Here is a 27,276-nt window from a genome sequence, read left to right as displayed (position 1 = left end):
AATAAATTCTACAAACAATTGATATTAACTATTTATTATTGAGAGCTTAACATTTTGAAATAGTGCTATTGGAAATATGATTTAAAGAAATAATAGTCAAATTTATCTCTTTCTCTCAAAAATTAATGTTTAATTTTCCTCTATTCTCCCCTTTCAAAGTAAGAACAAAACCATCCTCAAGTCATGGTGAAGTTTTCAAAATACTCTTTCATTTTTAAAATAGACTATTCAAAATAGTATGAATTTAACATTTTTAACTTTAGGACTAGTTATATTCAAATCCGTTTTTAAATCTTTTTTTCTTGAGACAAGGTCACACAGGCTGGAGTGCAGTGACACAATCATAGCTCACTGCAGCCTCGAGCTCCTGGGCTCAAGCAATCTTCATGCCTTGGCCTCCTGAGTAGCTGGGATTACAGGTGCAAGCCACCACATTCAGCTAATTAAAAAAAAATTTGTAGAGATGGGGTCTTGTTATGTTGATCATCCTGGTCTTGAACTCCTGGCCTCAAGCATTCCTCTCACCTTGGCCTTCCAAAATGCTGGGATTACAGATATGAACAACTGCAACTGGCTCATTGTTTGATTTTAACATGGCGAACCAACCTTGCATTCCTGAGATAAATCCCACTTGGCCATGGTATGTAATCATTTTTATTTGATACTAGAGTCAGTTTGCTAAAATTTTGTTGAGAATGTTTGCATCTATATCCATAAGAGAAATTGGTATGTATTTTTTCCCTTGTGTTATCACTGTCTGGTTTTGTCATCATGTTAATACTGGCCTCTATAGAATAGAGTTGAGAAGTGGTCCCTGCTCCTCTATTTTTTGAATGAGTATATTAAGTACTGGTGTTAATTCTTCTTTAAACATTTGGTAGAACTGACCAGTGAAGCCATCTGGTCCTGGGCTTTTCTTTGTGGAAAGTTTTTGATTATTGGTTCAATCTCTTATTACAGATCTATTCAGGTTTTTTGTTAGGTTGGTGTAAAAGTAATTGTGTTTTTTGCCATTGAAAGTGATGGCAAAACCACAGCTACTCTTGCACCAACCTAGTATTTCTCCTTAGTCACTTTTGGCAATTACAGGTCTATTCACATTTTCTATTTCTCCTTAGTCAATTTTGATAGTTTGTGTTTTCCATTTAATCTAGGGTTGTTTTTTTTTTCCATTTCATCTAGGTTTTCTAATTTGTTGGCTTAAAATTGTTTATAGCATTCCCTTAAGACCTGTGAAATGGGTCATACTTTTCCCTCCTTTTTTTTAATTTTAGTAATTTGAGTCCTCTTTTTTCATCGTCAGCCTAGCTAAAGCTTTGCCAATTTTATTGATCTTTTCAAAGCACCAACTTTTAGTTTATTTTCTCCATTGTTTTTCTATTCTGTTTTATTTCCACTCTAATAATTTCCTTTCTTCAGCTTGTATTGGCTTTAGTATGCTCTCCTTTTTCTAGCTTCTTAAGGTGGAAGTCTGGGTTACTGATTTGAGGTCTTTTTAAAATATATAGGTATTTCAGCTATTATTTTCCCTCCTAGCACAACTTTTATTGTATCCCATAAGTTTTGGTATGTTGCATTTTCAGTTTTATTCATTTCAGAGTATTTTTTAATGTCCTTTGTTATTTCTTCTTTGATTCATTGTTTTTTTAAATGTTTAATGTCCACATATTTGTGAATTTCCCAAATTTTCTTCTGCCACTGCTTTCTAATTTCATTTCATTGTAGCTGGAAAACATACTTTATATGATTTTAACTCTCAAATTCATTAAGACTTGTTTTATGGCCTAAAATATAGTCTATCCTGGAGAATGTTTCATATGCACTTGAAAATAATGTGTATTCTGCTGTTGTTAGATGGAGTGTTCTGGTTGGTTTATAAGGTTATTCAAGTCTTCTTTTCTCATGTTGATACTGTTTCATTATTTTATCATTTATTGAAAATTGTGGTATTAAAGTCTTCAGCTATTATTGTCAAATTGTCTAACTCTTCATTTGTGTCTCTTTTTGCTCCATTTATTTTGGGTTTCCATTATTAGGTGCATATATGTTTATGATTATTATGTTTTCCTAATGGATTGACCCTTTTACTATTATAAAATTCCCCTCCTCAACTTTTTATTTTTAGTAACTTTTGTGTTTGTTTTATAGTATATTTTGCTTGATATTAATGTAGGCATTCTAGCTCTTTTGGTTACTATCTACATAGTATATCTTTTTCCACCTTTTTACTTTCAACGTATGTGTGTCTTTGAATCTAAAGTTTCCCTTGGTAGACAGCCTATAGTTGGATCATTTCTAAAAATCCATTCTGCCAACTTCTGCTTTTTAATTGGAGTGTGTAATTCATTCACATTTAACATAGTTGCTGATAAGGTAGATTTATACTGGCAATTTGCTTTGTTTTCTATGTCTTATTATTTTATTTCCTCATTGTTCTCTTTTGTGTTAAACACATATTTTGTTGGGTACCATTTTAATTGACTTGTCATTTTTTTTACCTTTTTTAGTTATTTTCTTGGTGGTTTCCCTGATTATTAAAGTGAACATCTTTTACCAATCTAGTTCAGATTAATATCAATTAAATTTGAATAGTATATAGAATTTTGTTTCTATATAGCTATGTTATCTCTCCCCTCCTTTGTGTTACACTGTCATACAAATTACATCTTTACAAATTATATACCTATGAACATAGATTTATTATTATTGCTTTATGCAGTGTTCCTTTCAATAAAAATTTACAAATAAAAACACACTTATAGTTCCCTACATATATATATGCCTATAAGTTACTTTCCCTTTATGAGGCTTTTATTTTTTCATGTGGATTAAAGTTACTTATTGGTGCCCTTTTATTTTAGCCCAAATGACTACCTTTAATATTTCTTTGTAGAGTAGGTTTGCTACCAATGTAATCAGTCACTTATTGTTTTTTGGTAATGTCTTGATTTCTCTTTCATTTTTGAAAGATACTTTTGGTGGATATAGAATTACTGGTTGATAGTCCCTTTAAGACACATTCAAAGCAGTGTGTAGAGGGAAATTTATAGCACTAAATGCCCACAAGAGAAAGCAGGAAAGATCTAAAATTGACACCCTAACATCACAATTAAAAGAACTAGAGAAGCAAGAGCAAACACATTCAAAAGCTAGCAGAAGGCAAGAAATAACTAAAATCAGAGCAGAACTGAAGGAAGTAGAGACACAAAAAAACCTTCAAAAAATCAATGAATCCAGGAGCTGGTTTTTTGAAAAGATCAACAAAATTGATAGACCGCTAGCAAGATTAACAAAGAAGAAAAGAGAGAAGAATCAAATAGACGCAATAAAAAATGATAAAGGGGATATCACCACCGATCCCACAGAAATACAAACTACCATCAGAGAATACTATAAACAACTCTACGCAAATAAGCTAGAAAATCTAGAAGAAATGGATAAATTCCTCAACACATACACCCCCCCAAGACTAAACCAGGAAGAAGTTGAATCTCTGAATAGATCAATAACAGGCTCTGAAATTGAGGCAATAATTAATACCTTACCAACCAAAAAAAGTCCAGGACCAGATGGATTCACAGCCGAATTCTACCACAGGTACAAGGAGGAGCTGGTACCATTCCTTCTGAAATTATTCCAGTCAACAGAAAAAGAGGGAATCCTCCCTAACTCATTTTATGAGGCCAGCATCATCCTGATACCAAAGCCTGGCAGAGACACAACAAAACAAGAGAATTTTAGACCAATATCCCTGATGAACATCGATGCAAAAATCCTCAATAAAATACTGGCAAACCGAATCCAGCAGCACATCAAAAAGCTTATCCACCATGATCAAGTGGGCTTCATCCCTGGGATGCAAGGCTGGTTCAACATACGTCAATCAATAAATGTAATCCAGCATATAAACAGAGCCAATGACAAAAACCATATGATTATCTCAATAGATGTAGAAAAGGCCTTTGACAAAATTCAACAACCCTTCATGCTAAAAACTCTCAATAAATTAGGTATTGATGGGACGTATCTCAAAATAATAAGAGCTATCTATGACAAACCCACAGCCAATATCATACTGAATGGGAAAAACTGGAAGCATTCCCTTTGAAAACTGGCACAAGACAGGGATGCCCTTTCTCACCACTCCCATTCAACATAGTGTTGGAAGTTCTGGCCAGGGCAATCAGGCAGGAGAAGGAAATAAAGGGTATTCAATTAGGAAAAGAGGAAGTCAAATTGTCCCTGTTAGCAGATGACATGATTGTATATCTAGAAAACCCCATCGTCTCAGCCCAAAATCTCCTTAAGCTGATAGGCAACTTCAGCAAAGTCTCAGGATACAAAATCTATGTGCAAAAATCACAAGCATTCTTATACACCAATAACAGACAAACAGAGAGCCAAATCATGAGTGAATTCCCATTCACAATTGCTTCAAAGAGAATAAAATACTTAGGAATCCAACTTACAAGGGACGTGAAGGACCTCTTCAAGGAGAACTACAAACCACTGCTCAATGAAATAAAAGAGGATATAAACAAATGGAAGAACATTCCATGCTCATGAGTAGGAAAAATCAATATCATGAAAATGGCCATACTGCCCAAGGTAATTTACAGATTCAATGCCATCCCCATCAAGCTACCGATGACTTTCTTCACAGAATTGGAAAAAACTACTTTAAAGTTCATATGGAACCAAAAAAGAGCCCGCATTGCCAAGTCAATCCTAAGCAAAAAGAACAAAGCTGGAGGCATCACGCTACCTGACTTCAAACTATGCTACAAGGCTACAGTAACCAAAACAGCATGGTACTGGTACCAAAACAGAGATATAGACCAATGGAACAGAACAGAGCCCTCAGAAATAATGCCACTTAGCTACAACCATCTGATCTTTGACAAACCTGACAAAAACAAGAAATGGGGAAACGATTCCCTATTTAATAAATGGTGCTGGGAAAACTGGCTAGCCATATGTAGAAAGCTGAAACTGGATCCCTTCCTTACACCTTATACAAAAATTAATTCAAGATGGATTAAAGACTTAAATGTTAGACCTAAAACCATAAAAACCCTAGAAGAAAACCTAGGCAATACCATTCAGGACATAGGCATGGGCAAGGACTTCATGTCTAAAACACCAAAAGCAATGGCAATGAAAGCCAAAATTGACAAATGGGATCTAATTAAACTAAAGAGCTTCTGCACAGCAAAAGAAACTTAACTATCAGAGTGAACAGGCAACATACAGAATGGGAGAAAATTTTTGCAGTCTACTCATCTGACAAAGGGCTAATATCCAGAATCTACAAGGTACTCCAACAAATTTACAAGAAAAAAAAAAACCATCGAAAAGTGGGTGAAGGATATGAACAGACACTTCTCAAAAGAAGACATTTATGCAGCCAAAAGACACATGAAAAAATGCTCATCATCACTGGCCATCAGAGAAATGCAAATCAAAACCACAATGAGATACCATCTTATACCAGTTAGAATGGCGATCATTAAAAAGTCAGGAAACAACAGGTGCTGGAGAGGATGTGGAGAAATAGGAACACTTTTACACTGTTGGTGGGACTGTAAACTAGTTCAACCATTGCGGAAGTCAGTGTGGCGATTCCTCAGGGATCTAGAACTAGAAATACCATTTGACCCAGCCATCCCATTACTGGGTATATACCCAAGGGATTATAAATCATGCTGCTATAAAGACACATACACACATATGTTTATTGCGGCACTATTCACAATAGCAAACACTTGGAACCAAGCCAAATGTCCAACAATGATAGACTGGATTAAGAAAATGTGGCACATATACACCATGGAATACTATGCAGCCATAAAAAATGATGAAGCTGGAAACCATCATTCTCAGCAAACTATTGCCAAGGACAAAAAACCAAACACCGCATGTTCTCACTCACAGGTGGGAATTGAATAATGAGAACACATGGTCACAGGAAGGGGAACATCACACACCAGGGCCTGTTGTGGGGTGGTGGGAGGGGGGAGGGATAGCATAAGGAGATATACCTAATGTTAAATGATGAGTTGCTGGGTTCAGCACACCAACATGGCCCATGTATACATATGTAACTAACCTGCACGTTGTGCACATGTACCCTAAACTTAAAGTATATATATATAAAAAAAATAGATAGTCCCTTTTAGCACTTTGAATGTGTCATCCCACTCCCCTTTGGCCTCCATTATTTCTGTAAGAAATCAGTGTTAGTCATATTGAGGATAATATTTTTGAGGATAAGGTATGTGATGAGTTGCTTCTCTCTTGCTGTTTTTGAGGTTCTCTTCTTGTCTTTAGCTTTTGACAGTTTGATCATGATGTGTCAAGGCATGAATCTCTTTGACTTTATCCTGGTTGGAGTTTGCTGGGCTCCTTGAATGTGAAGGTTAATATTTTTCATCAAATTTGAGAAATTTTTGGCCACTATTTCAGCTATTCTTTCTGTTATTTTGTCTCCTTTCTCTCTGTCTGGGACTTCAAGTATGTGTATTTAGTAGGCTTCATGGTGTCCCACAGTAGGCTTCATGGTGTCCACATGGTGTCCCACAGGTTCATTTTCATTTTTAAAAATATTTTTATTCCTAAGACTGGATAATTTCAGTTGATCTATTTTTTTCTTTCTTTCTTTCTTTTTTCTTTCTTTCTCTCCCTTCCTTCCTTCCTTCTTTTTCTTTCTGTTTTTTTTTCTTTTTCTTTTCTTTTTTTTTTTTTTTTAGATGGAGTCTCCCACTGTCACCCAGGCTGGAGTGCAGTGGCGCAATCTCGGCTCACTGCAAGCTCCGCTTCCCAGGTTCACGCCATTCTCCTGCCTCAGCCTCCCGAGTAGCTGGGACTACAGGCACCCGCCACCACGCCTGGCTAATTTTTTTGTATTTTTAGTAGAGACGGGGTTTCACCATGTTAGCCAGGATGGTGTCGATCTCCTGACCTTGTGATCCGCCCGTCTTGGCCTCCCAAAGTGCTGGGATTACAGGCGTGAGCCACTGCACCCGGCCCTGTTTGTTTGTTTGTTTGTTTGTTGAGACAGGGTTGTGCTCTGTCACCCAGACTTTTTGTACTAGACAAGCTCTGATTCAGGGCAATTAAAGACAGCCTTGCAAGTGGAGTCCTCCAGGGAGCCACCAAACAGATCAAATAATGACAATTCTTTGTGGTGCTGTTCTGTTCCTTCTGGTGGCTGCCAAGCTGCTAATTTTCATTGTGGTAGTAAATTGTTAATTTTAAAGGCTACTAAGAAGCTAGAGAGATGGGGATGGAAATAGGCCAGTTAAAACACCACAAAAACCACTATTTTTAACCAAGAGTCAGACCTTTTTTCCTAAATAAATTCTCCCTAAGTTGCTGCACATCTTTGTTTAAATTTCAGAACTCTGAAACACTAGATTTTGAAAATTTTTCTCAGTTTCCTCATTGCTTTCCTGGAGAAGAGATTTTTTGGAGGTCCATTCTCTACCATTTTCACTGATGTTCAGAATATATTCTTTTTTAAAATTGCAGTAAAATATACAATACCCTTTTTCGTAATAACAAACATAGACAATGAAACTTCAACACTGCCAGTTACCTACTTTAAATTAAATAGAATTGAAACATTTGGGATGAAAAAATTCATTTCCTCAGAGATAAAGAAATTTAAACAAAAAAATCTCAGAAAGATACAATTTAGAGGATACAATTTTTTAAAAATAAATCCCACATTGTTTTAGAAATTAAATTTCTTTTAAAAGTCTTTCCTCATAGATAGCTCACATTAATTAGAGACAATTGGCTTCAGAAATTTGATATTTGTTTCTGATATTCCAGAAATGTCTCACACTGAAAGCTCTAGAACTAAATCCCAGTGGTGTTGATACTTCCAAAATGCTCAGGAAGAGGCCTTCTTTTGAGCAGCAATGCACTGAAGTTTCCCAGTTGACCCTCCACATCTGAGTAGCACAGGAACTGAGAGAATTGAAAGAGAAAGAAGCCTGAGTCAAATCAGTGATCAAGAAAATGGAAATCCTTTTATGGGTGGTTAAAGGAATGGAAGAGAAGACTGGGGTAAGTCCTAGACCAGGTGTAGGATGATCATGGCAAATAAAGGTGGCTTCCACTTGTCCTTAATAACAGCACCAGCTTATGCCTGGTTGTGGTTGCCTCTTAGAAGACTAGATGTGCTTCACATACTCTGTACTTCCAGGTTGTGGGCCTACATACTAACATCCAGGGCTCTGAGGCCTCAAATCACCAATAAAATAGTCATGAGTTCTAGCCCAAGTCATCACTGGGTTACCACTTTTTTTCTACCTGGACAGCTCAGTACACAATATAGAATTGCTTTATAATCAATTTTCTTTGTTTTCTAGCTATTATAGTTGTGTGTCATCCAGGATCTCCACATCTTGATGCTCAACTCCAGAAAGCTCCAGACACATTTAGAGCTCAAACTCTTCAAGAATCTCAAAAACCAGGGACATCAAAGTACACAGGTTCCATTGTCCAGGCTGATGGATACCAAGAGAGGGCTGAGGAATATGTACTTGGGCAGCTGTGGGAAAGTGACTTAGGTATTAGTCCCTAGATAGTCTCTGTTTTTGGCAGTGATACTATCAGCATTCTGAGTAGGACTTTTTTTTTTAATTGTGAACTATAATAAGGTACATGAGGTTTGGGTCAGGGAATTGTTAACAGTGTTGAAGAACAGTGTGATTATGCTGTGCTGTATTTCTGCATGTTAGATTCCACCCTAGTAAGGGATAGTACAGAGCCCTGACTTCTCTGTTACCAAAATAATTTTATTTTTTGAGATAGAGTCTGTCTGTATTACCCAGGCTAGAGCATGATCATGGCTTGCTGCAGCCTCAACTTCCTGGGCTCAAGGATCCTCCCACCTCATCCTCTTCAGTAGTTAGGACCTCAGGTGCATGCCACCACCCCCAGCCAATTTTTAAAATTTTTTGTAGAGACAGAGTCTCATTATGTTTCCCAGGCTGTTGTTGAACTCCTGTGCTCAAGCAATCCTCCTGTCTCGGCCTCCCTAAGTGCTGGGATTAAAGGCATGAGCCACTGTGCCCAGCCCTAGAACACTAATTTTTGACAAATGGTTTCATGAGGAGATTGTCTTGGAGGGAGCAAGCCCATTTTGCATTATCACCAGAGTCCCAAGCTATTTTCTAACAAAAAAAATAGCAACCACTATTTCAGTGGAATCTTGGATTATGTTATTATCTTTCTGAGCATTACCATGAATGTTGTAACTTGAATCAAGACCGTGATGTTTCCCATATAGTCCCCTTGTGTCAATTGCTTCAGTTACAGTTCAGTTTTCCTAAAAATCAACTTGTTTACTCTGAAGATTGAAACATTTTAAATTTCTCCATTAGCTTCCATGTCTATAAATTTCTCCATTAGCTTCCATGTCTATAGCCTTAGCAGAAACCATGACAACCAAGAAACAGTGACATTCCCTGAGATTTTTGCCTCATTGAGCAAACGCAGAACAATATCACCCAAAAGAGCATGGGTCCCAGCTCAAACATATTTTTAGTGCTTGGTCCAGAACTTTTACCTCGGTGTGGCAAAGTTGAGCTAAGCTTTTAAATTAAGGCTTGGGTTTGCAGAGGCCAGGGCTGAAATCATCTTGAGACCCCCTCTTCTTCTTCCCTTCCCCAAGGTTGTCAAAACAAGTACTACTGTGAAAGAAGCTTCCAGTAAGAGATAAGTTCTCAATAAAATATCACCAAGCAAATGAAGATTAACACCATGAAAAAGAGACTCAACAAATAAAAGAATTGTTTTATCTACTATAAGAAATAGAAATTCGAAACAATATGGCAAGAACTTAAACGTAAAAGACTCAAACAACAAAGAAGGAAATAGCAATTTTGAAACAAGAGCAAATAGTTGTGAAAACTTGCCAAATGAAAGTTTTCAAAAGAAAATTGTAATTTCTCAAAGAAAAAACGTGCAGTACGTTATGTGAATCTCAGGTTGTGGCCTACCATATATATCAGAACAGCAAGAATAAATTTAAAAATCTAAAAGAGTAAAGAAGTTTATGGATAAAAGAATGAGAAGTAGACTGACATTGTACTTTTCATCAACGTGTTGAATGCCTAAAGAATAGAAGGAAAATAAGTTTAAAATTTTGAATCTATGATCAAGAAATTATCCATATGCATTGATTAACCATATGCATATTTGACATTAAAATAATTCATAATTAGGGCTAACAGATTTCTGGCTTAAAAAAATCTAACAATTACTTTAAGAAGCAAAAGACATTTCCAGAATAAAGTAGGGGGATATATAGAAAAGCTGGTACTTTTTTTAAACAGAGTCTTCTTTTGTAAGGAAGTAGAATTTATTCATCAAAGATTTATGAAAAGTATGGTGGTATAGTGTGTGGCCTCACTAGTTTTAATGATTGATATTTGAATATAGCTTAGTCTTATAACAACCCCCCACATAAAAATTTAAAATTCATTTGTATCCCTTTGATTTTCAGTGCTAAAAACTAGATTGTGAATGTCCAGGAAATATTTATTTCCGAACTAATGTATTTGTAGAGAGAAGAAGGGGGTGTGCACGTGATCAAGAATTATGTTTTGAAAATAAATGAATGATTGGCTATTAAAAAAATTTTTAAGCCTTTGGGATCTTGCAAATTTTATTTAATCTTGATATCATTAAGACTAACCCAAGGTCAATAGAAGTACCAACTAGAGGCCAGAGAATTTAAATACCAATTTCAGGAAGTTAATTTGATGTACAAAAAGTCTTATATTTAATTTCTTCTTTGTCCCTGAAATCAAAGATATAAATAAGCTCAATTTGGAACCAACTTGGAGATTAATACATAATTTTACAGTTCTCCAAGTTTCCACAAGTCTCAAGATGCAAAGGGAGACATTAAATAAAAAATTGTCTCTATAGGGAATTATTCTTCATACTCCACCCCTTTCTGAATACAGATCTTTTAAAATTCAATGTGTAGATCAGGCCCAAATAAACAAGTTTGTAAGTCCTTACAACATTATTTTATTTCCCAAATAATTTAAAATTTATTTATTTAACACATATAAACTGAGCATCTACTATGAATGAGGCATTGTGCTATTTGCTGGAAATACCGCTATGAATAAACCAGAAACAGACTCTACCTTCAAGTTGCTTAGAGTCTAGTAAGGTCATTTTATATATTCTAGAATGAGGGAAGGGAGTAAAATTTTTCCTTCTTACTTTTTGACAATTGGAATACTGGTGAGATCGATTTGTAAATATTTTACAATAATGAATTAGCCTGCCTAGAAGAAAAATTACTAGAAAATTATTAATAATATATAAAGTCATCCCTTTTACCTTGTGCCAGGCTTTTAGTTTGTGGAATTCCAAAACGTGGCAACACTAGTTAGTACTGTACATATGGTACTCTCTCTGTTCTGTATTTAATGAAATATCCAGATGAATATGTTTTTGGAAGTTGTCTTCAAATAAAAGGGTAAAAGTTTCTAACTGCCCTGAAAGAGAAGCAGCTTTGAACCAAGAGTAAGATGTGATTGTTTCCCATCTTCAAATTTAGTATAGATTATCTTTTCTGGCTTTGCTAAATTCTATTCATTTTCTCAACAATGTATAAGTCCAGTACATCTAAAAACTAAATTACAAATGGTATCTGTTCTTCTATCTTCAGTGTCTAAATGACTCAGCATATTGCCTTTTGAACTTTAGTCTCCAATCATATACCATATTAGTCCCCAAAAGAACTGCCCTCTATATTTTCCGCAGTTGAATACTTTCCTGGCTCTGATACCATCTGGGACTAAGGTAATCAAAGAGAGATAAATCTTGATCAGAATTCTATGCCTTTTCCTGATATTCATGGAAAATCAGCTACGTATGAAAAGAAGAAAAATATCTGACCAAAACAGCCAGATTCAAACATCTCTATAAAGCACTTGAAGTGAAAGGAAATATTATATTAATTTTCCTCTGACTATTAAAGATTCACACATTTGGCTGGGCATGATGGTTCATACCTGTAATCCTAGCACTTTGGGAAGTGGAGGCAGGAGGATCCCTTGAGCACAGGAGTTCCAAACCAGCCTGGGCCACATGGGGAAACCCTATTTCTTTTTTTTTTTTTTTTTTTTGAGACGGGGTCTCGCTCTTTCGCCCAGCCCGGAGTGCAGTGGCGCAATCTCGGCTCACTGCAAGCTCCGCCTCCCGGGTTCACGCCATTCTCCTGCCTCAGCCTCCCGAGTAGCTGGGACTACAGGCGCCCGCCACTGCACCCGGCTAATTTTTTGTATTTTTAGTAGAGACGGGGTTTCACCGTGTTAACCAGGATGGTCTCGATCTCCTGACCTCGTGATCCGCCTGCCTCGGCCTCCCAAAGTGCTGGGATTACAGGCGTGAGCCACCGCGCCCGACCGGGAAACCCTATTTCTACAAATAAATTTTTGTTGTTGTTAAATAGCTGGGTGTGGTGGCACACACCTATGGTCCCAGCTACTCTGGAGGCTGAGGTGGTCAGATCCCTTGAGCCCAGGAGATTGAGACTGCAGTGAGACATGATTGTACCACTGCACTCCAGCCTGGGCAACAGAGCAAGACCCTGTATCAAAAATGTTTTTAAAAAAGTATTTATGCATTTGATGCTGTTACATAAAATTACACTATTTAAATGTGATAATAACTACACTTTAACATATGTTTGAAAGCATGTCAATCTTAAGCTCTTGCTTTTTGGGGAATTTTTAAAATCTTTGAGAAATTCTCTTTTCTCTAGTCATGAGTATTTAATTCCTAGAAAGTTATATGGATGTTCTGTGGATGAGGAAACGCTTGTAAGAAGAAAAATTGATTTTTTCCTAATACATTTCCCTAATTAGGAGCTAAATATTTTGTCGCTTAAAATAAGTTTTTTGATTTTACTCAAGATAACCATAAGATTCGATGTTTTGGTTGCTTCCAGATTTTATTCTTTGTTGTAGCTAGAGTTTCACAATGATATTGCCCTCTCCTTTTTAGAACTTTCTATTCTTGTACATCTTCTTTTAATTACATTGTAGGAGGTAGGATGCTGATATGGATGGACAGTTTCTATCCCAGAAAGACCATATATATTCCTAAATCATGTCAGGTTAAAATCTGAAGGAGGGAACCAAGACAGGAAAAAAATAAAATATCTTTCTCCTATATCACCATACAAGTGGCAAGTAGGTATTAATAATAAAATAGGACTGGATAGGACACCACTTTTACCATGAAGCATTTAGATATCTCATACCCATGTATTTTCTTGAAATTAAAAATTGTCTCTCATATTCATAACACTTACATCTCAGAATTTATGAAAAAAAAAGTTGTCATTCCACCAGACGCCTTACTAAACAACGTTTTTGTGTCAAATGGAAAAGAACAGTCAGTTTTTACAATGGCATAGGTTTAATTTTTTTCCTCAGTCATCATGAACACACTTTAGATAAACCAAAGGGTAATTACCCATATTAGTCTATATTTGTGTCCATATTTTAGCCAATATAAGCACATAAAATATTGAAATATTAATTGCAAATGTCAACACAGAAAATGAACTAAATTACTTTCATGTGAGTACTATATCCCTAAAAAGATGATATATTCCTATTTATTAAAGAAAACACATTCCTGTCTATCCTTGAAACTTTGTTAACCATAGACAAAGCTGCTTTGGGCATATTATAGAACACATTATATGAATATATTCAACAAGGGAAATTATAAAATTGGTGGTTTGGAACTCTCTCTACATTGCCTTATAATGTAAAATTTGAAAGGAGTTATTTTAATAAGCTATTTGAAATCACTATTAAAAGATAATGAATTTCTTTTTGCTCCCCATTAGAAAAAAAAAGGCAGAATTAAGACTGCGTTGGCAAGCCAGGATGAAAGGAGAATATGCAAGGATTAACTACAGAAAAAGTAGAATCAATATATAAAAAAAATGTTCTATCGACTAAGGATTCTTGATTGAAATACAAAACATTCAGAGCCAAACAACTACTTTCCAGTTCTGTTACTGAAACCTAAGCCATCCCTGGATTTGAAATTTTGCTCTATTCTTCCTACTTGCCTTGAACCAGACCAAAAGAGACCTCCCCAATGAGCAAAGCAGTAAAAAAGGACTTTCCACAGATTAACTAAAACGAGGCTCAGTAGATCCTTATTAACACTTAACTGAATTCAAAGCTCTTCCTGAAACTGGGATTTGCCTCGCTAACTCTCTCCGCACCCTGAGCAACGAAGTTGGGGATAATCGGCTTCAGGAACTTGAACTCATTTGTCTCGGAGCCTCCAGTCAGACACACCTCGTACTGGTAGCTCTGGGACAGGGTCCCGGTGCCGCTCACGTCCACCAGATGCCCTGGAAAGGGGCCCTCAGGCACCGAGCAGCGACCCACCGAGGCCGCCCTGCTCCTCCTGCACAGCGGCACCGCCACGAACAGGAGCACCGAGAGGAGGAAGAGCGAAGACACCGAGGACAACGCCACCACCAGGTAGACGGTGAGCGAGTCGGCCTGGGCCTGGGCCGGGGCAGCCTCCGGGAGAGGCAGGTAGGGCTGGGAGAAGCCGTCCACCAGGAGCACGTGCAGCGTGGCGGTGGCCGAGCGCGGAGGCTCGCCATTGTCCTTCACCAGCACCACCAGCCTGTGCTTGGCCACGTCGCGCTCGCTCAGCAGCCTGGCGGTGCGCACCTCGCCATTGTGCGCCCACACGCCGAACAGCCCGGGCTCCGTGGCCTTGAGCAGCTGGTACGACAGCCAGGCGTTCTGGCCCGAGTCGCCGTCCACCGCCACCACCTTGGTCACCAGGTAGCCCGGCTCGGCCGCCCGGGGCACCAGCTCGGTGCAGGGCGCGGAGCCGTTCTGCAGCGGGTACAGCACGAAGGGCGAGTTGTCGTTGGCGTCCAGCACCAGCACGCGCACCTGCGCCTCGCTGCTCAGCACGGGGGAGCCGCGGTCTGAAGCGCCCACGCGGAACTCGAATGCCTGCAGGGCCTCGTAGTCCAGCGACCTGAGGGCGAACAGGTGGCCGTTGTCCGCGTTGATGGAGACCAGGGAGGCGAGGGGCAGGTGCGGGTCCTGGGGCGGCAACAGCGAGTAGGTGACCTGGGCGTTGGTGCCTGAGTCTCTGTCTGTGGCCCTGACACTGCCGATGTGCAGGGCGGGGCTGTTGTTCTCGCGGACGAACAGGGTGTAGGAGGTTTGAGTGAAGGCGGGGGCGTTGTCATTGACGTCGGAGACAAGCACGGTTATGTTGTACTCGGTTTTCAGCCTGGGTGTCCCCAAGTCAGTGACGGTGATGGTGATGTTGTACTCGGATCTGGTCTCTCTGTCCAGCGCGCCTTCTGACACTAGGGTGTAAAAATTCTCTACAGATGGTTTCAGGACGAAGGGGAGATTGTTCTCAATGGAACACATCACTCTTCCGTTGTCTCCAGAGTCTAGATCAGAAACACTGAAAACAGCCAGTACAGTCTCTCCCGAGTTCTCAGGGATAGGGCTGTTTACTGAAGACACGGTCAGTTCCGGTGGGTTGTCGTTGACATCAACCACCTGGACTATGACTGTAGACTTTCCGGATAGGCCTCCGCCATCCTTGGCCTCGATGTCGACTTCATAACTATTAATTGCTTCAAAATTCAAATATTTGACTAGTTGCATATCACCAGTAATTGGATTTAGCTGAAAAGTTTTGCGAATTTCTTCAGAAGCATGAAAAAATGCATATGATATTGTCCCAAAACTTCCTGTATCTAAGTCAGAAGCCGAGACAGTGACAATGACAGAGTTAACGGGAGTATTCTCTAGAACTGCAGCCTCATAGAGCGGCTGTGCAAATTCTGGTGCATTATCGTTTATATCTAAGACCTGGATGTTTATCTGGGCTGTCCCAGACCGAGGGGGAGAGCCGCCATCCAGCGCGGTGAGCGTTAAGCTGAGTTCCGGCTGCTCCTCCCGATCGAGCGCTTTATCCAGTACTAGTTCCGGGTACTTCCTTCCGTCCCTACGACTGCGAGTGAGTACGTGGAAGTGGGAATTCGGAGTGATAGTGTAGTTTTGGAGGCTGTTTCTTCCCACATCCAGGTCCTCAGCATTTCCCAAAGGAATTACTGTTCCTGGCAGAGTGCTTTCTAGGATTTTCAGATGCATTTCATTTTCAAAGAATACCGGAGAATGGTCATTTACATCTATGATATGGAGGTCGTTTGTAACAAACTGCAAAGGGTTTTGCAGTAATATCTGAAAATGCAGTATGCATGGTTCTGTGGGGCCGCATAGCTCCTCCCGGTCCAATTTCTCATTCAGGAGCAAATCACCTGTCTGATGACTGAGCTGAAAATGCTGTTTGTTTCCTTTGGACACAACTTGGGCCCCCCTCGCGGCCAGTTCCTCTACCCTTAGCTCTAGATCCTTTGCTAGGTTGGCTATTAAAAAGCCCCTCTCTTTTTCCTCAGCCACAAAATAGCGTCTTGACTCGGACCCAGCCAGACACCCTCCCAGAAAAACAAAGAGAAGCAGGACTTGCCTTTGTCTAAGAAATCGCTCTCCTCCCGCCTCCATTGCACTTTCCGTCACGCTCTTCCAGGGAATGTCGCCAAGCTGAACCTCAGACAGCGCTGGGAAATAGTCTTTTGCCCCACAACCTTTGCAGACGGCCTAGTGAATAAGCCTTTCCAGAGGCTCAGACTTGCTGGCTCAAAAATCTGCCTGTGCTCTCAACCCCTGGTTTACCACACTGGATCCGTGCGTCACCGAGCATGCACAATGCCTGTGGTTTAATTCGCCTTCTTAGTCAACAGCGCCACCATGCGTTCGCTTGCAGTTTCAAAATCTTGGAGAAGGTGTTTTTATTTTGCTTTATCGATTATTCTTATCAACCCTAGTTGACTCTACTGGAGGAGTTTCTCATGTTATATGAGTTAAATAAATGCAATCTAGGGAAATAAAATGCGCTTTTATCTAAGAGCAGCGATTCTTCCTGGTAGAGTCCTCATTTACATGATTTAACGGAAGTGTACACATACTAGTTTACCCCTCCCCTTTTGTAGTAATTACACACAAACTTCAAAAGATTTTTGCTCTAGATGATAGCATGCTTCACTATCCTATTTATGTTTTTTCCCAAACTTTGTGAAATGAGCCCGAATTGCATATACCAGAAAAATACAAGGAAAAGACATCTCCTGCAAGGTGGTAAAAAAGAAAATATATCATGTCAGAGGTGGATCCAGAGGGCTACGAATGCCTAATTTCTTCCACATTATCACGCTCAAGGAACACTTAAAGTGCTTTCTCTTCTTATTTCAGAGCAAATTTACAACTATTCATTTCATCTGTATTAGTTTATTTCCACAGATAATCGTTCAGTTTGTAGAAGTTAGGCAAGTGGTGGTAACAAGACAATGTCTGTATATCTTATAACAATTTTCCATCTAGTGGGTGTACAGTCTTTAAACAGATGTTTAAACAGTGTGAAAAGTGCTACATAGAAAAGGTACTGAGTGCACTCAAAGTATGCAATACGGGGACCTAACTTAATGGAGAGTGATTAAGAAAGTTTCCCCCAAGGTGCGTCATTTAATCTGAAACATGAAATAGGAGAAGTGTGCCAGGCTAAGACTGTAGAATGTGTGAAGGCTCTGAGAGAGCGAAGCATAGCTATTAAGAGATAATGAATGAAGGACAGTGAATACAAAACTTAATGTCTCAAGAGTAAGTGGAAAGTAAAGCTGAAAGGTAAACCAAGGCCAAATAATGGGTGCTTCGATTTTATTCTAAGAACAAAAGGAAGCCATTGCAAGGTTGTTGGTAGAGAAATAAAACAGTGCAAATATGTATTCAATGTAGCCTCTTTTGTACTTCTACACAATTATCAAGAATGTTTGCTCTTAATACTAATGATACTAAAAATAACAGCAATTTCACTTTTATGTCTTTATATTGAGTATAACTGCAAGCTATTCAAATACCTGCTATCATTTGGGGTAGAAGAAGAGAAACTTTGTGACTCATCCAAAATCCTACAGGTAATGAGTTGGTTGATCAGAGACTTTTGATACCAACACAGCGCTCTACACCACTGCTAATCTCAAAACAAGACCTCAAAGTTGATATTAAAATTTTAATAGGATAGCTCATTCAAATGTATGTAAAAATGACATAAAAATATGTAGACTGAGTAACATTAAGAATTAAGATTTGTTTTAATGTATAGATCAGAAAGTAAACTGCAAGAAATGAAAACAGTTGGGTGAGTCATTTAGGGAACTATGGAAGGAAATTTAAGTAATAGAATTAAAAACCATCTGTATTCCTTAAGCCAGTGGACAGGAAACGAGGCTCAATTTAAGCATTAAGAGAAAAAGGAAAAATATGTTGAAGGAAGCGACAACAGAATGGTAACTGCATGTTTGAACAATGGTAACCAATTCAATTAATACCAAAATTATAATTCATTGTACATCAAAGAGTATTTGATTCCAGCAAAATGTTTTCCTTTAAGTGTTCTAGTTTATTTAAATATCAATATATCACAGGTAAAATACTTTTCTCTCTTTCAATCATTCAAAAATTTTATTAAGAACCTATAATGTTCCAGTGGCTGTGTGAATCATGCAATAAATGAGAGAGCTGTTGAGAAACAGAACTCAAGCACCTTTATAAAAAGGCATTGAAAAGTCTAGGGAAATGAAAGGCAGAAAAATAGAAGTAGTCAGTGCAAAAAAATAGAGTGAGTGGTGCTAGATACATTTTTCTCCCTAAAGGCTTATTTCTAAGCGAATCCTAAATGCTCCAGAAAATTTTAAAAACAGCAATACCAAGCTATATTTGAGGTTTCTAAAGGTCAAGGACAAAGACATGTACTCCCTCAAATTTTTTGGATTTTAATGAAGTTCTCAAAGTTAAAAGGTTATTAATAATTTTAAAAGATTTTAAAGGGGGGGACTGGAATAAGCAGAGGGCTCTTAAAAAACTATTTGAAAGAGAAAGCATGATGAATTAGCATGCCTTTGAAAATTGCTAGACATGTATTATTTATCTACATTTTAGAATATTAATGATTGACTTTTGACAAAAATTTATTACAGCACTTATGATGTTAATGCCTTCTAGAATCTAACAGTTAAAATTCTTACAAACTCTAAAGACTAATACTTTTCATATGTCAACACTTGAAAGAAGTATATATATTGGGCTGGGGGGGCGGTGGCTCACGCCTGTAATCCCAGCACTTTGGGAGCCTGAGGTGGGCAGATCACCTAAGGTCAGGAGTTCAAGACCAGCCTGACCAATATGGAGAAACCCTGTCTCTACTAAAAATACAAAATTAGCCGGGCATAATGATGCATACCTGTAATCCCAGCTACTTGGGAGGCTGAGGCAGGAGAATCGCTTGAACCCGGGAGGCAGAGGTTGCGGCGAGCCGAGATTGCGCCATTGCACTCCACTACAGCCTGAGCAACAAGTGCAAAACTCCATCTCAAAAAAAAAAGTACATATATTGAAAAACGAGGATGGTGCTTGCTATATGATTCATAAATATACCTATTTAAAGAGTTAGCCAATGTGAATTCACAGGATAGAATTTACACTAGCTTAAGAGGATATAAAAAACACAAATATTCTGGGCTGGAAAATATAACTCATGTAATGATAACAAATATTTTCAAATGTAGGACTTCAAAATTATCTAGGACCATGGACTGTGAGGTCTGGAAAAGATGCTCTAACTTAAAGACTTCTGAAAATACAAAATTTACTTTTACACTTCAAATGCAATTAAATTGCAATGAAACTAACCAACAATTAGATTACAAAGAAAATTTATATTCATTATACCGCAAAAAAACTCATACATTTATAAATACCAGTAACATGCATAAAATTGGAGTAAGATGGTTACTTTCTAATAAAAGGAGACACCTCCAATGGGCAAAGCAGTAAAAAAGGACTTTCCACAAATTAAATGAGACTAGCCTCAGTAGATCCTTATTAACACTTAACTGAATTCAAAGCTCTTCCTGAAACTGGGATTTGCCTCGCTAACCCTCTCTGCACCCTGAGCAACGAAGTTGGGGATAATTGGCTCCAGGAACTTGAACTCATTTGTCTCGGAGCCTCCAGTCAGACACACCTCGTACTGGTAGCTCTGGGACAGGGTCCTGGTGCCGCTCACGTCCACCAGATGCCCTGGAAAGGGGCCCTCGGGCACCGAGCAGCGACCCACCGAGGCCGCCCTGCTCCTCCTGCACAGCCGCACCGCCACGAACAGGAGCACCGAGAAGAGGAAGAGCGAAGACACCGAGGCCAACGCCACCACCAGGTAGACGGTGAGCGAGTCGGCCTGGGCCTGGGCTGGGGCCGCCTCCGGGAGCGGCAGGTAGGGCTGGGAGAAGCCGTCCACCAGGAGCACGTGCAGCGTGGCGGTGGCCGAGCGCGGAGGCTCGCCATTGTCCTTCACCAGCACCACCAGCCTGTGCTTGGCCGCGTCGCGCTCGCTCAGCAGCCTGGCGGTGCGCACCTCGCCATTGTGCGCCCACACGCCGAACAACCCGGGCTCCGTGGCCTTGAGCAGCTGGTACGACAGCCATGCGTTCTGGCCCGAGTCGCCGTCCACCGCCACCACCTTGGTCACCAGGTAGCCCGGCTCGGCCGCCCGGGGCACCAGCTCGGTGCAGGGCGCGGAGCTGTTCTGCAGCGGGTACAGCACAAAGGGCGAGTTGTCGTTGGCGTCCAGCACCAGCACGCGCACCAGCGCCTCGCTGCTCAGCGCTGGGGACCCGCGGTCTGTGGCGCCCACGCGGAACTCGAACGCCTGCAGGGCCTCGTAGTCCAGCGACTGGAGAGCGAACAGGTGGCCGTTGTCCGCGTTGATGGAGACCAGGGAGGCGAGGGGCAGGTGCAGGTCCTGGGGCGGCAGCAGCGAGTAGGTGACCTGGGCGTTGGTGCCTGAGTCTCTGTCTGTGGCCTTGACACTGCCGATGTGTAGGGCGGGGCTGTTGTTCTCGCGGACGAACAGGGTGTAGGAGGTTTGGGTGAAGGCGGGGGCGTTGTCATTGACGTCGGAGACCAGCACGGTTATGTTGTGCTCGATTTTCAGCCTGGGTGTCCCCAAGTCGGTGACGGTGATGGTGATGTTGTATTCGGATCTGGTCTCCCGGTCCAGGGCCGTGCTTATCACCAGAGTGTAAAAGTTCTCAACAGAAGGTTTCAAGAAAAAAGGAAGATCATCTTGGATGGAGCACACCATCCTTCCGTTGTCTCCGGAGTCAGGATCTGAAACGCTGAATACAGCAATGAGGGTGTCCTGCAAGTTTTCTGGGATCTGATTGATAAGTGTCGACACAGTCAGTTCCGGAGGATTGTCATTCAAATCCATCACTTGGACAAATACCACACAAGTTCCAGATAGGCCCCCACCATCTGTCGCCTGAATATTTACTGTGTACGTCTGGATGGATTCGAAATCCAGTTTCTGTCTTAAAAGGAGTTCTCCCGATTTTGCACTTAATCGAAACGTTTTGCGAATGTCTTCAAATGCTTGGGAAAATGCATAAGATATTTCTCCATTAGTTCCAATGTCTAAATCCTTGGCAGAGACGATGGCAACCTGGGATCCAACGGGGCTGTCCTCCGGGATCTGCACCTCATAGAGCAGCTTTGCAAACTCTGGGACGTTGTCATTGATGTCCACAACTTCAATCCGTATAAGGGCCGTGCCGGACCTGGGTGGAGTCCCGCCATCTAGCGCTGTGAGAGTTAACCTGATCTCAGGCTGCTCCTCGCGATCCAGGGCTCTGTTCAGCACCAGCTGTGGTAATATGCCATCGAGACTGTCTTGTAAATTAAGATGGAAGTGAAAATTGGGACTGATTGTGTAATTTTGGAGACTGTTGGTTCCTACATCCAGGTCCTGGGCACGTTCTATTAAGAAAGTAGTTCCAGGAGTGATACTTTCTGGAATTTTCAAAAGTATTTCTTTGTCTAGGAAAACTGGGGAGTGATCATTTATGTCCCTAATCCGTAGCTCCGCCTGAAAAAACTGCAAGGGATTTTCTAGTAACACCTGGAAAGGTAGGACACAGGGCTCTGTGGGACCGCACAGCTCCTCCCGGTCCAATTTCTCATTTAACAACAAATCCCCGGTCTGCCTATCGAACTGCAAATGCATTTTTTTTCCTTTGGAAACGACCCTGGCCCCCCTCACAGCAAGTTCTCCTATCTCCAGCCCCAGGTCTTTTAACAAATTGGCCACAAAGGAGCCACTCTCCGTTTCCTCGGCCACTGAATAGTGCCTAGGCTGGGAACTAGCCTGAGCTATGCCCAGCAAAACAAAGAATATCAGGACTTGCCTTTGTTTCGGAACGCGCTCCTTCCCCTCTCCGGCCTCCATTGCCTTCTGGTCTCGCACAAAACCTGCTCCAGCTGTGGCTCACGTTGTCGCTGATTCTATCTCCCCGTATCTCGCTGATACTGGGATGAGTGGACAATCCTAGGGCCCGGATTTCCCGGAGCGACCGCCTTAGAAAGCCTCCTCTTCCTGCTTGCTGCTTCTTTAGCTGAGTATCTGGGTAAAGGAACGTCGGCTGGGTGCTTTGTTTCTGCTACTTCTAAGGCTGCAGCGCCACCCCGCGTCTCTTCCGAGTATTTATTTTCTCCTAAACTAAGAAAATCCCAGTGCTTTCTTTCAGGCTGATGGCAATCGAAATTGAGTATTTTCAAGTAGTGTTTCTCAATGTACCGAAGTCTTATTGGCTTCTTCTTCTTAAAGGCTCTTCATTGCACCCATAGAGCCAGGGCAAGAATAAATAAATCTTCACTTCCCTCACAAATCCAAGCGTTTTTTTTTTTTTTTCAAACTGGAAAAAATAAATTTCAGAACCTGGAAGGGAGTGATCTCAGTCCTAGCATGCTTCAGAAAGAAGGCTTAGACTAAGAAAGTTCTATTTTTATTCAGAGTTTGGGCATGTGTGCAACTCAGTGGTGGTTAGGTTACCATCATCACACTCAAACCCAACTGAAAAACAGAGACCCAGGAAAAGCACAGAATCCAAATAAGAGTATTTTAATGGGCACTGAAATCGTCTCCTTACTCATACTTCTTTCTTCGCACTGCTCCCACTTCACATTTCCCTGAACTTTGATGTGTCTGAGCCTCATGAAACTCTCCAAGAGCAGCCAGATATTTTCTTATTGTAAATGTATCAATATTATTTTCCTTTCTAATGCCTAGGAGAACTTTCAACATAACCTCAATTCAATTACCACATCTAGCAAAGAGCAATTTCATAATATTAAATAGCCAGTAAATATTCCAGTTTCCCCAGTTATCTTTAGAAATATCTTTTCAGTGATGGTTTCTTCAATCTGCTTCCAAACAAGGTATATATGTCATTGTTTGTTGTTAGGTTTTTTAAATTTTCTGTCTCTTTGTTTTTTTTAAATGTTAATATAAAGAAATAAGTTATCAAGCCATAGAATGACATGAAGGAAACTTAAATGCATATTTCTTAGTGAAAGAATCCAGTCTGAAAAGGCAATGATACCGTATAATTCAAATTACATGATACTCTGAAAAGGGCCAAATTATAGAGACATTTAAAAGACAAGTGATAGCTAGGAAGAAGAGGGAGGGGGAATGAAGACGTTAAACATGCGGTACTTTGTGATACTACAATGGTAGATACATGACATTATGCTGTTGTCAAAATCTAGAGAACTATACAACACAAATAGTGAACACTAAACTATGAAATTTAGTTAATAATTTACCAGTATTGGCTCATCAACTGTAACAAATGTACCACAGTAATGCAAGATTTTGATAACAGGGAAACTTTGAGTGGGAGAAAATCGGTATGTGAGGGGAACTGTTTGTACTATTTACTCAATTTTCTGTAAAATCTAAGGCTGCTTTAAAAAATAATTTTACTTTGGGAGGCCGAGGCAGGCAGATCATGTGGTTAAGAGATCAAGACCATCCTGGCCAACCTGGTGAAACCCCATCTCTACTAAAAATACAAAAAAAATTAGCCAGGCATGGTGATGGGTGCCTGTAATCCCGGCTATTTGGGAGGCTGAGGCAGGAGAATCACTTGAACCTGGGAGGTGGAGATTGCGGTGAGCCAAGATCACGCCATTGCACTCCAAGCCTGGTGACAAAGTGAGACTCCATCTCAAAATAATAATAATAATAATAATAAATACTAGGATGTGTCTCTAAAAGATCCATTGGATTAAAAAATTGGGGGGATGAAGAAAAAAACTAAATATATAGAACAGTTAAAAGAACTATACATAAACTACAACTCTAACCTCCATCCAAACTTAACAATTGTTTATATTTTGCCATATTTGTTCTATCTTATTCTGTACACACACCCACTTTTCTGCTGACTCATATGAAAGTAACTTGCAGACATCATATTTCACCTCTAAATATTTCAGCAGGTATCACATAATTATAATATTATCTCATATAATCATAATGCTACTATCATACCTAAGAAAATTAAAAAAAATCTACAATGTTATCTAAAATCCAGTCCCAATTAAATTTCACTGTCTTTCCATTATCTTTTCCTCAATTTTGATAAGAATTCACACTCACTCAAGTTCCTTTGACAAATGCACTTACTTTTTTAACTATTTGTTATAAGGAATGTCTTAGACACTTTTTCAACCAACTTTGATAATTGTATTTGGGTGTTAGATCTATTTACTCTAGAATACTCCCCAATCTTTAATGACATTAAATTTCTGAAGTGTCCAGACTAGTTGTTTTGTAGGATGTCCTACATTCTGAATTTGATTGTTTCCTCGTGGTATCATTTAACCTGTTCTTCCATCCCCTGTATTTTCAGAAAACTGGACTGGATGATTTATTAAATGTAACAATAGCATAATATTTTAAAAAGCTCTCATTTATCTTCTGTAACTGGCTAAAAAAAGGATTATCACAGGTTCCCTTTCTTAACATTTAGAAAACAAATGCCTATCTCTACCTGTTGATATTATTTTTTGCTTTTCATGATTATTACTTTTATATGGATGTTATAATAATTCAAAATATTTTAATTCATTGACATTGAGCATTAAACAAATTCATTGAGGTGAATAATACCCAAGGTCCAAGTCTTTAAAAACAGCTTTTTATATAAGCTGCAAAACCTAATTGGGGTCCGAAATAGATGTAGTGAAGATCAGTTACATCATACAGGCAGATTATAACTGGTAGGTTACTTGAAATTTTACATTTAACCAGGTATATGGCTATTTCCTTTGGACAGGTTTTCTGAACTAAAGCAGTTATGGTTAATTTGGGATAACATAAAGGAGAGGAAAATAGGTAATATGAAGAAAATAACATAATCTCCTCTCACAAGCTGGAGAATAGAAAATTTAATATCTAAGATATTTCAGAGGATACAATAACCAAGAACACATTAGGTTTTATTGTGAAAAAAAATTTAAAACCTCTCATGTTGTCATGTGTCCTCACAATTCAGAAGGTTTTACCCATCTTTCATTTCAATGCTATTAACACACCTAGAAATAAAAGTTTCTCTTTTTCAAAGATTATATAACCAACACCAATATTTTATATTTGTATATGCGTTTCCAGCTTTAAAGGCATTATATCTGCTATGCTATTTTAAATCATTTATTTTCTTAAACCTTGATGAGAATACACCTTCCTTCTTTACAAATGCTCATATTTTCTTAATCTCCTTTAATAAGGAATCATATATATTAGATTAGAATTTGTAGCATATTTATAAGTCTGAATGAAATATGTTTACATATAGTAATTATTTATATTGTAATGAGGGAATCTATTGCATAATTTAAAAATTATGTTATTACAGTAGGTTTAATTTCTTAGGTTTCGCTTTACTTTTCATATGCTGCACAAGCAGAGACATTATCCTAGGAGTCACTTTCATAATTTTGAAGATTCATTTCAATAAAATCTAACATATTAAAATGTTACACAAATAATTTTAAATACAGAAATAGAAAAATATTTTCAAAAACATACTAAAAAATGAAAGCAAGTCATTACAGTCTTATTACAAAAGTGCAGCCATTCAAAAAATAAATAAGAACACATTGTTCGAGTATCTGTCATAATTAAGCTTGCCTCTCTCTTTTTTGGACTAAAGGGTGATTTGATCTTTTGACTGCCATGAGATGAAAATTACAAGAATTAAGAGAAAGGGTAGTCAAAGGGATTTACATGACCATTTTCCTATCAAAGATAATGCCAAATGATATGGAGATATTATCTCCACTAGTATCCCTCTTTCAATAGAGAGGGATCTTCAGCCTTTCAATGCCTTCTGCCCACAAGCTGGCTTTACTTACTCAGCCAGAAGATGGCAGAAGAAGGAGGGGTTTTCAGTGATCTAACATGAAGATTCTGCAGAAAATATGAGAGAAATATTCCAGGATGAGAAGGGAGTGTTCTGGCATAGTTTATTACCCTAATCTAGGGTGAAAATTGGGAGCATATTCAACTAATTTACTTTTACCTTATTGAGGATACAAATAAGTTTCCCCATAATCTATCAAGACATTTCATGAAGCTCAAGCAAATACGATTTCAAAATAAAGGTCGGCTAGCTGTGGTGGCTCACACCTGTAATCCCAGCACTTTAGGAGTCCAAGATGGGTGGATTGCTTGAGTCCAAGAGTTGGAGACCAGCCTGAGCAACGTGGCAAAACCACATGTCTACCAAAAAAAAAAAAAAATCAGCCAGGTGTGGTGGCTCACGCCCATAGTCCCAGCTACATGGGGGGCTGGGGTGGTAGCATCACTTGTGCCCTGGGGGCAGAGGTTGCAGTAAGCCGAGATCACACCACGGCACTCCAGCTTGGGTGACAGAGCGACACCTTGTCTCAAACAACAACAACAACAACAACAAACAAGCAAATGAAACGAAATAAATATAACTCAAAAAAGGGAAATGGTGTTGTTTATTCTCTTCCCACGGTACAAATAAGCAAGAAAGGGTTTTAGAAGTGATACCTGCACAAGAATCTTGCCCAATTTTGTTTAAGGAGAACCATCAGAGTCTATTAAGACAATCTGTCCCCTTGAAAATAAAAATCTTGACCAGGACTGCAGATAAAGCTAGACAGACAGATATAGATGGAAATAGAGATGAGAGAGACAGAGGTATGACCTCTTCCAAAAATCTCAGACGTTTTTTTA

General features: G+C 39.3%; 2 protein-coding genes and 1 long non-coding RNA gene across 3 annotated transcripts; 1 reads left to right on the top strand and 2 right to left on the bottom strand.

The window, feature by feature from the left end:
- Window positions 1-7,726: 7,726 nt before the first annotated feature.
- LOC131383651 (uncharacterized) lies at window positions 7,727-9,772 on the top strand. Its single transcript, XR_009213827.1, has 3 exons — window positions 7,727-8,073; window positions 8,379-8,579; window positions 9,686-9,772. It is a non-coding gene; the product is annotated as an uncharacterized LOC131383651 (long non-coding RNA).
- Window positions 9,773-13,108: 3,336 nt separating this feature from the next.
- On the bottom strand, window positions 13,109-16,796 carry PCDHB3 (protocadherin beta 3). The gene has a single exon (XM_032158141.2). The coding sequence runs from the start codon at window positions 16,617-16,619 to the stop codon at window positions 14,229-14,231; it is 2,391 nt and encodes a 796-aa protein (XP_032014032.2). The 5' UTR covers window positions 16,620-16,796; the 3' UTR covers window positions 13,109-14,228.
- Window positions 16,797-17,819: 1,023 nt separating this feature from the next.
- Window positions 17,820-22,628, bottom strand: PCDHB2 (protocadherin beta 2). Its single transcript, XM_032158140.3, has one exon. It carries the CDS (start codon window positions 22,450-22,452, stop codon window positions 20,059-20,061), a length of 2,394 nt encoding a protein of 797 aa, XP_032014031.1. The 5' UTR covers window positions 22,453-22,628; the 3' UTR covers window positions 17,820-20,058.
- Window positions 22,629-27,276: the final 4,648 nt, after the last annotated feature.

This window comes from Hylobates moloch, unplaced genomic scaffold (assembly GCF_009828535.3).
Source record: "Hylobates moloch isolate HMO894 unplaced genomic scaffold, HMol_V3 SCAFFOLD_6, whole genome shotgun sequence".
In the NCBI taxonomy this organism is placed as follows: domain Eukaryota; kingdom Metazoa; phylum Chordata; class Mammalia; order Primates; family Hylobatidae; genus Hylobates; species Hylobates moloch.
The sequence above is the reverse complement of the archived record's forward strand: the minus strand, read 5'-3'. Positions and strand labels throughout refer to the sequence as shown.

Bases quoted from the DNA above. Each gene is read 5' to 3' on its own strand.
- PCDHB3 (XM_032158141.2), bottom strand. From the start codon at position 16,619: ATGGAGGCGGGAGGAGAGCGATTTCTTAGACAAAGGCAAGTCCTGCTT.
- PCDHB2 (XM_032158140.3), bottom strand. From the start codon at position 22,452: ATGGAGGCCGGAGAGGGGAAGGAGCGCGTTCCGAAACAAAGGCAAGTC.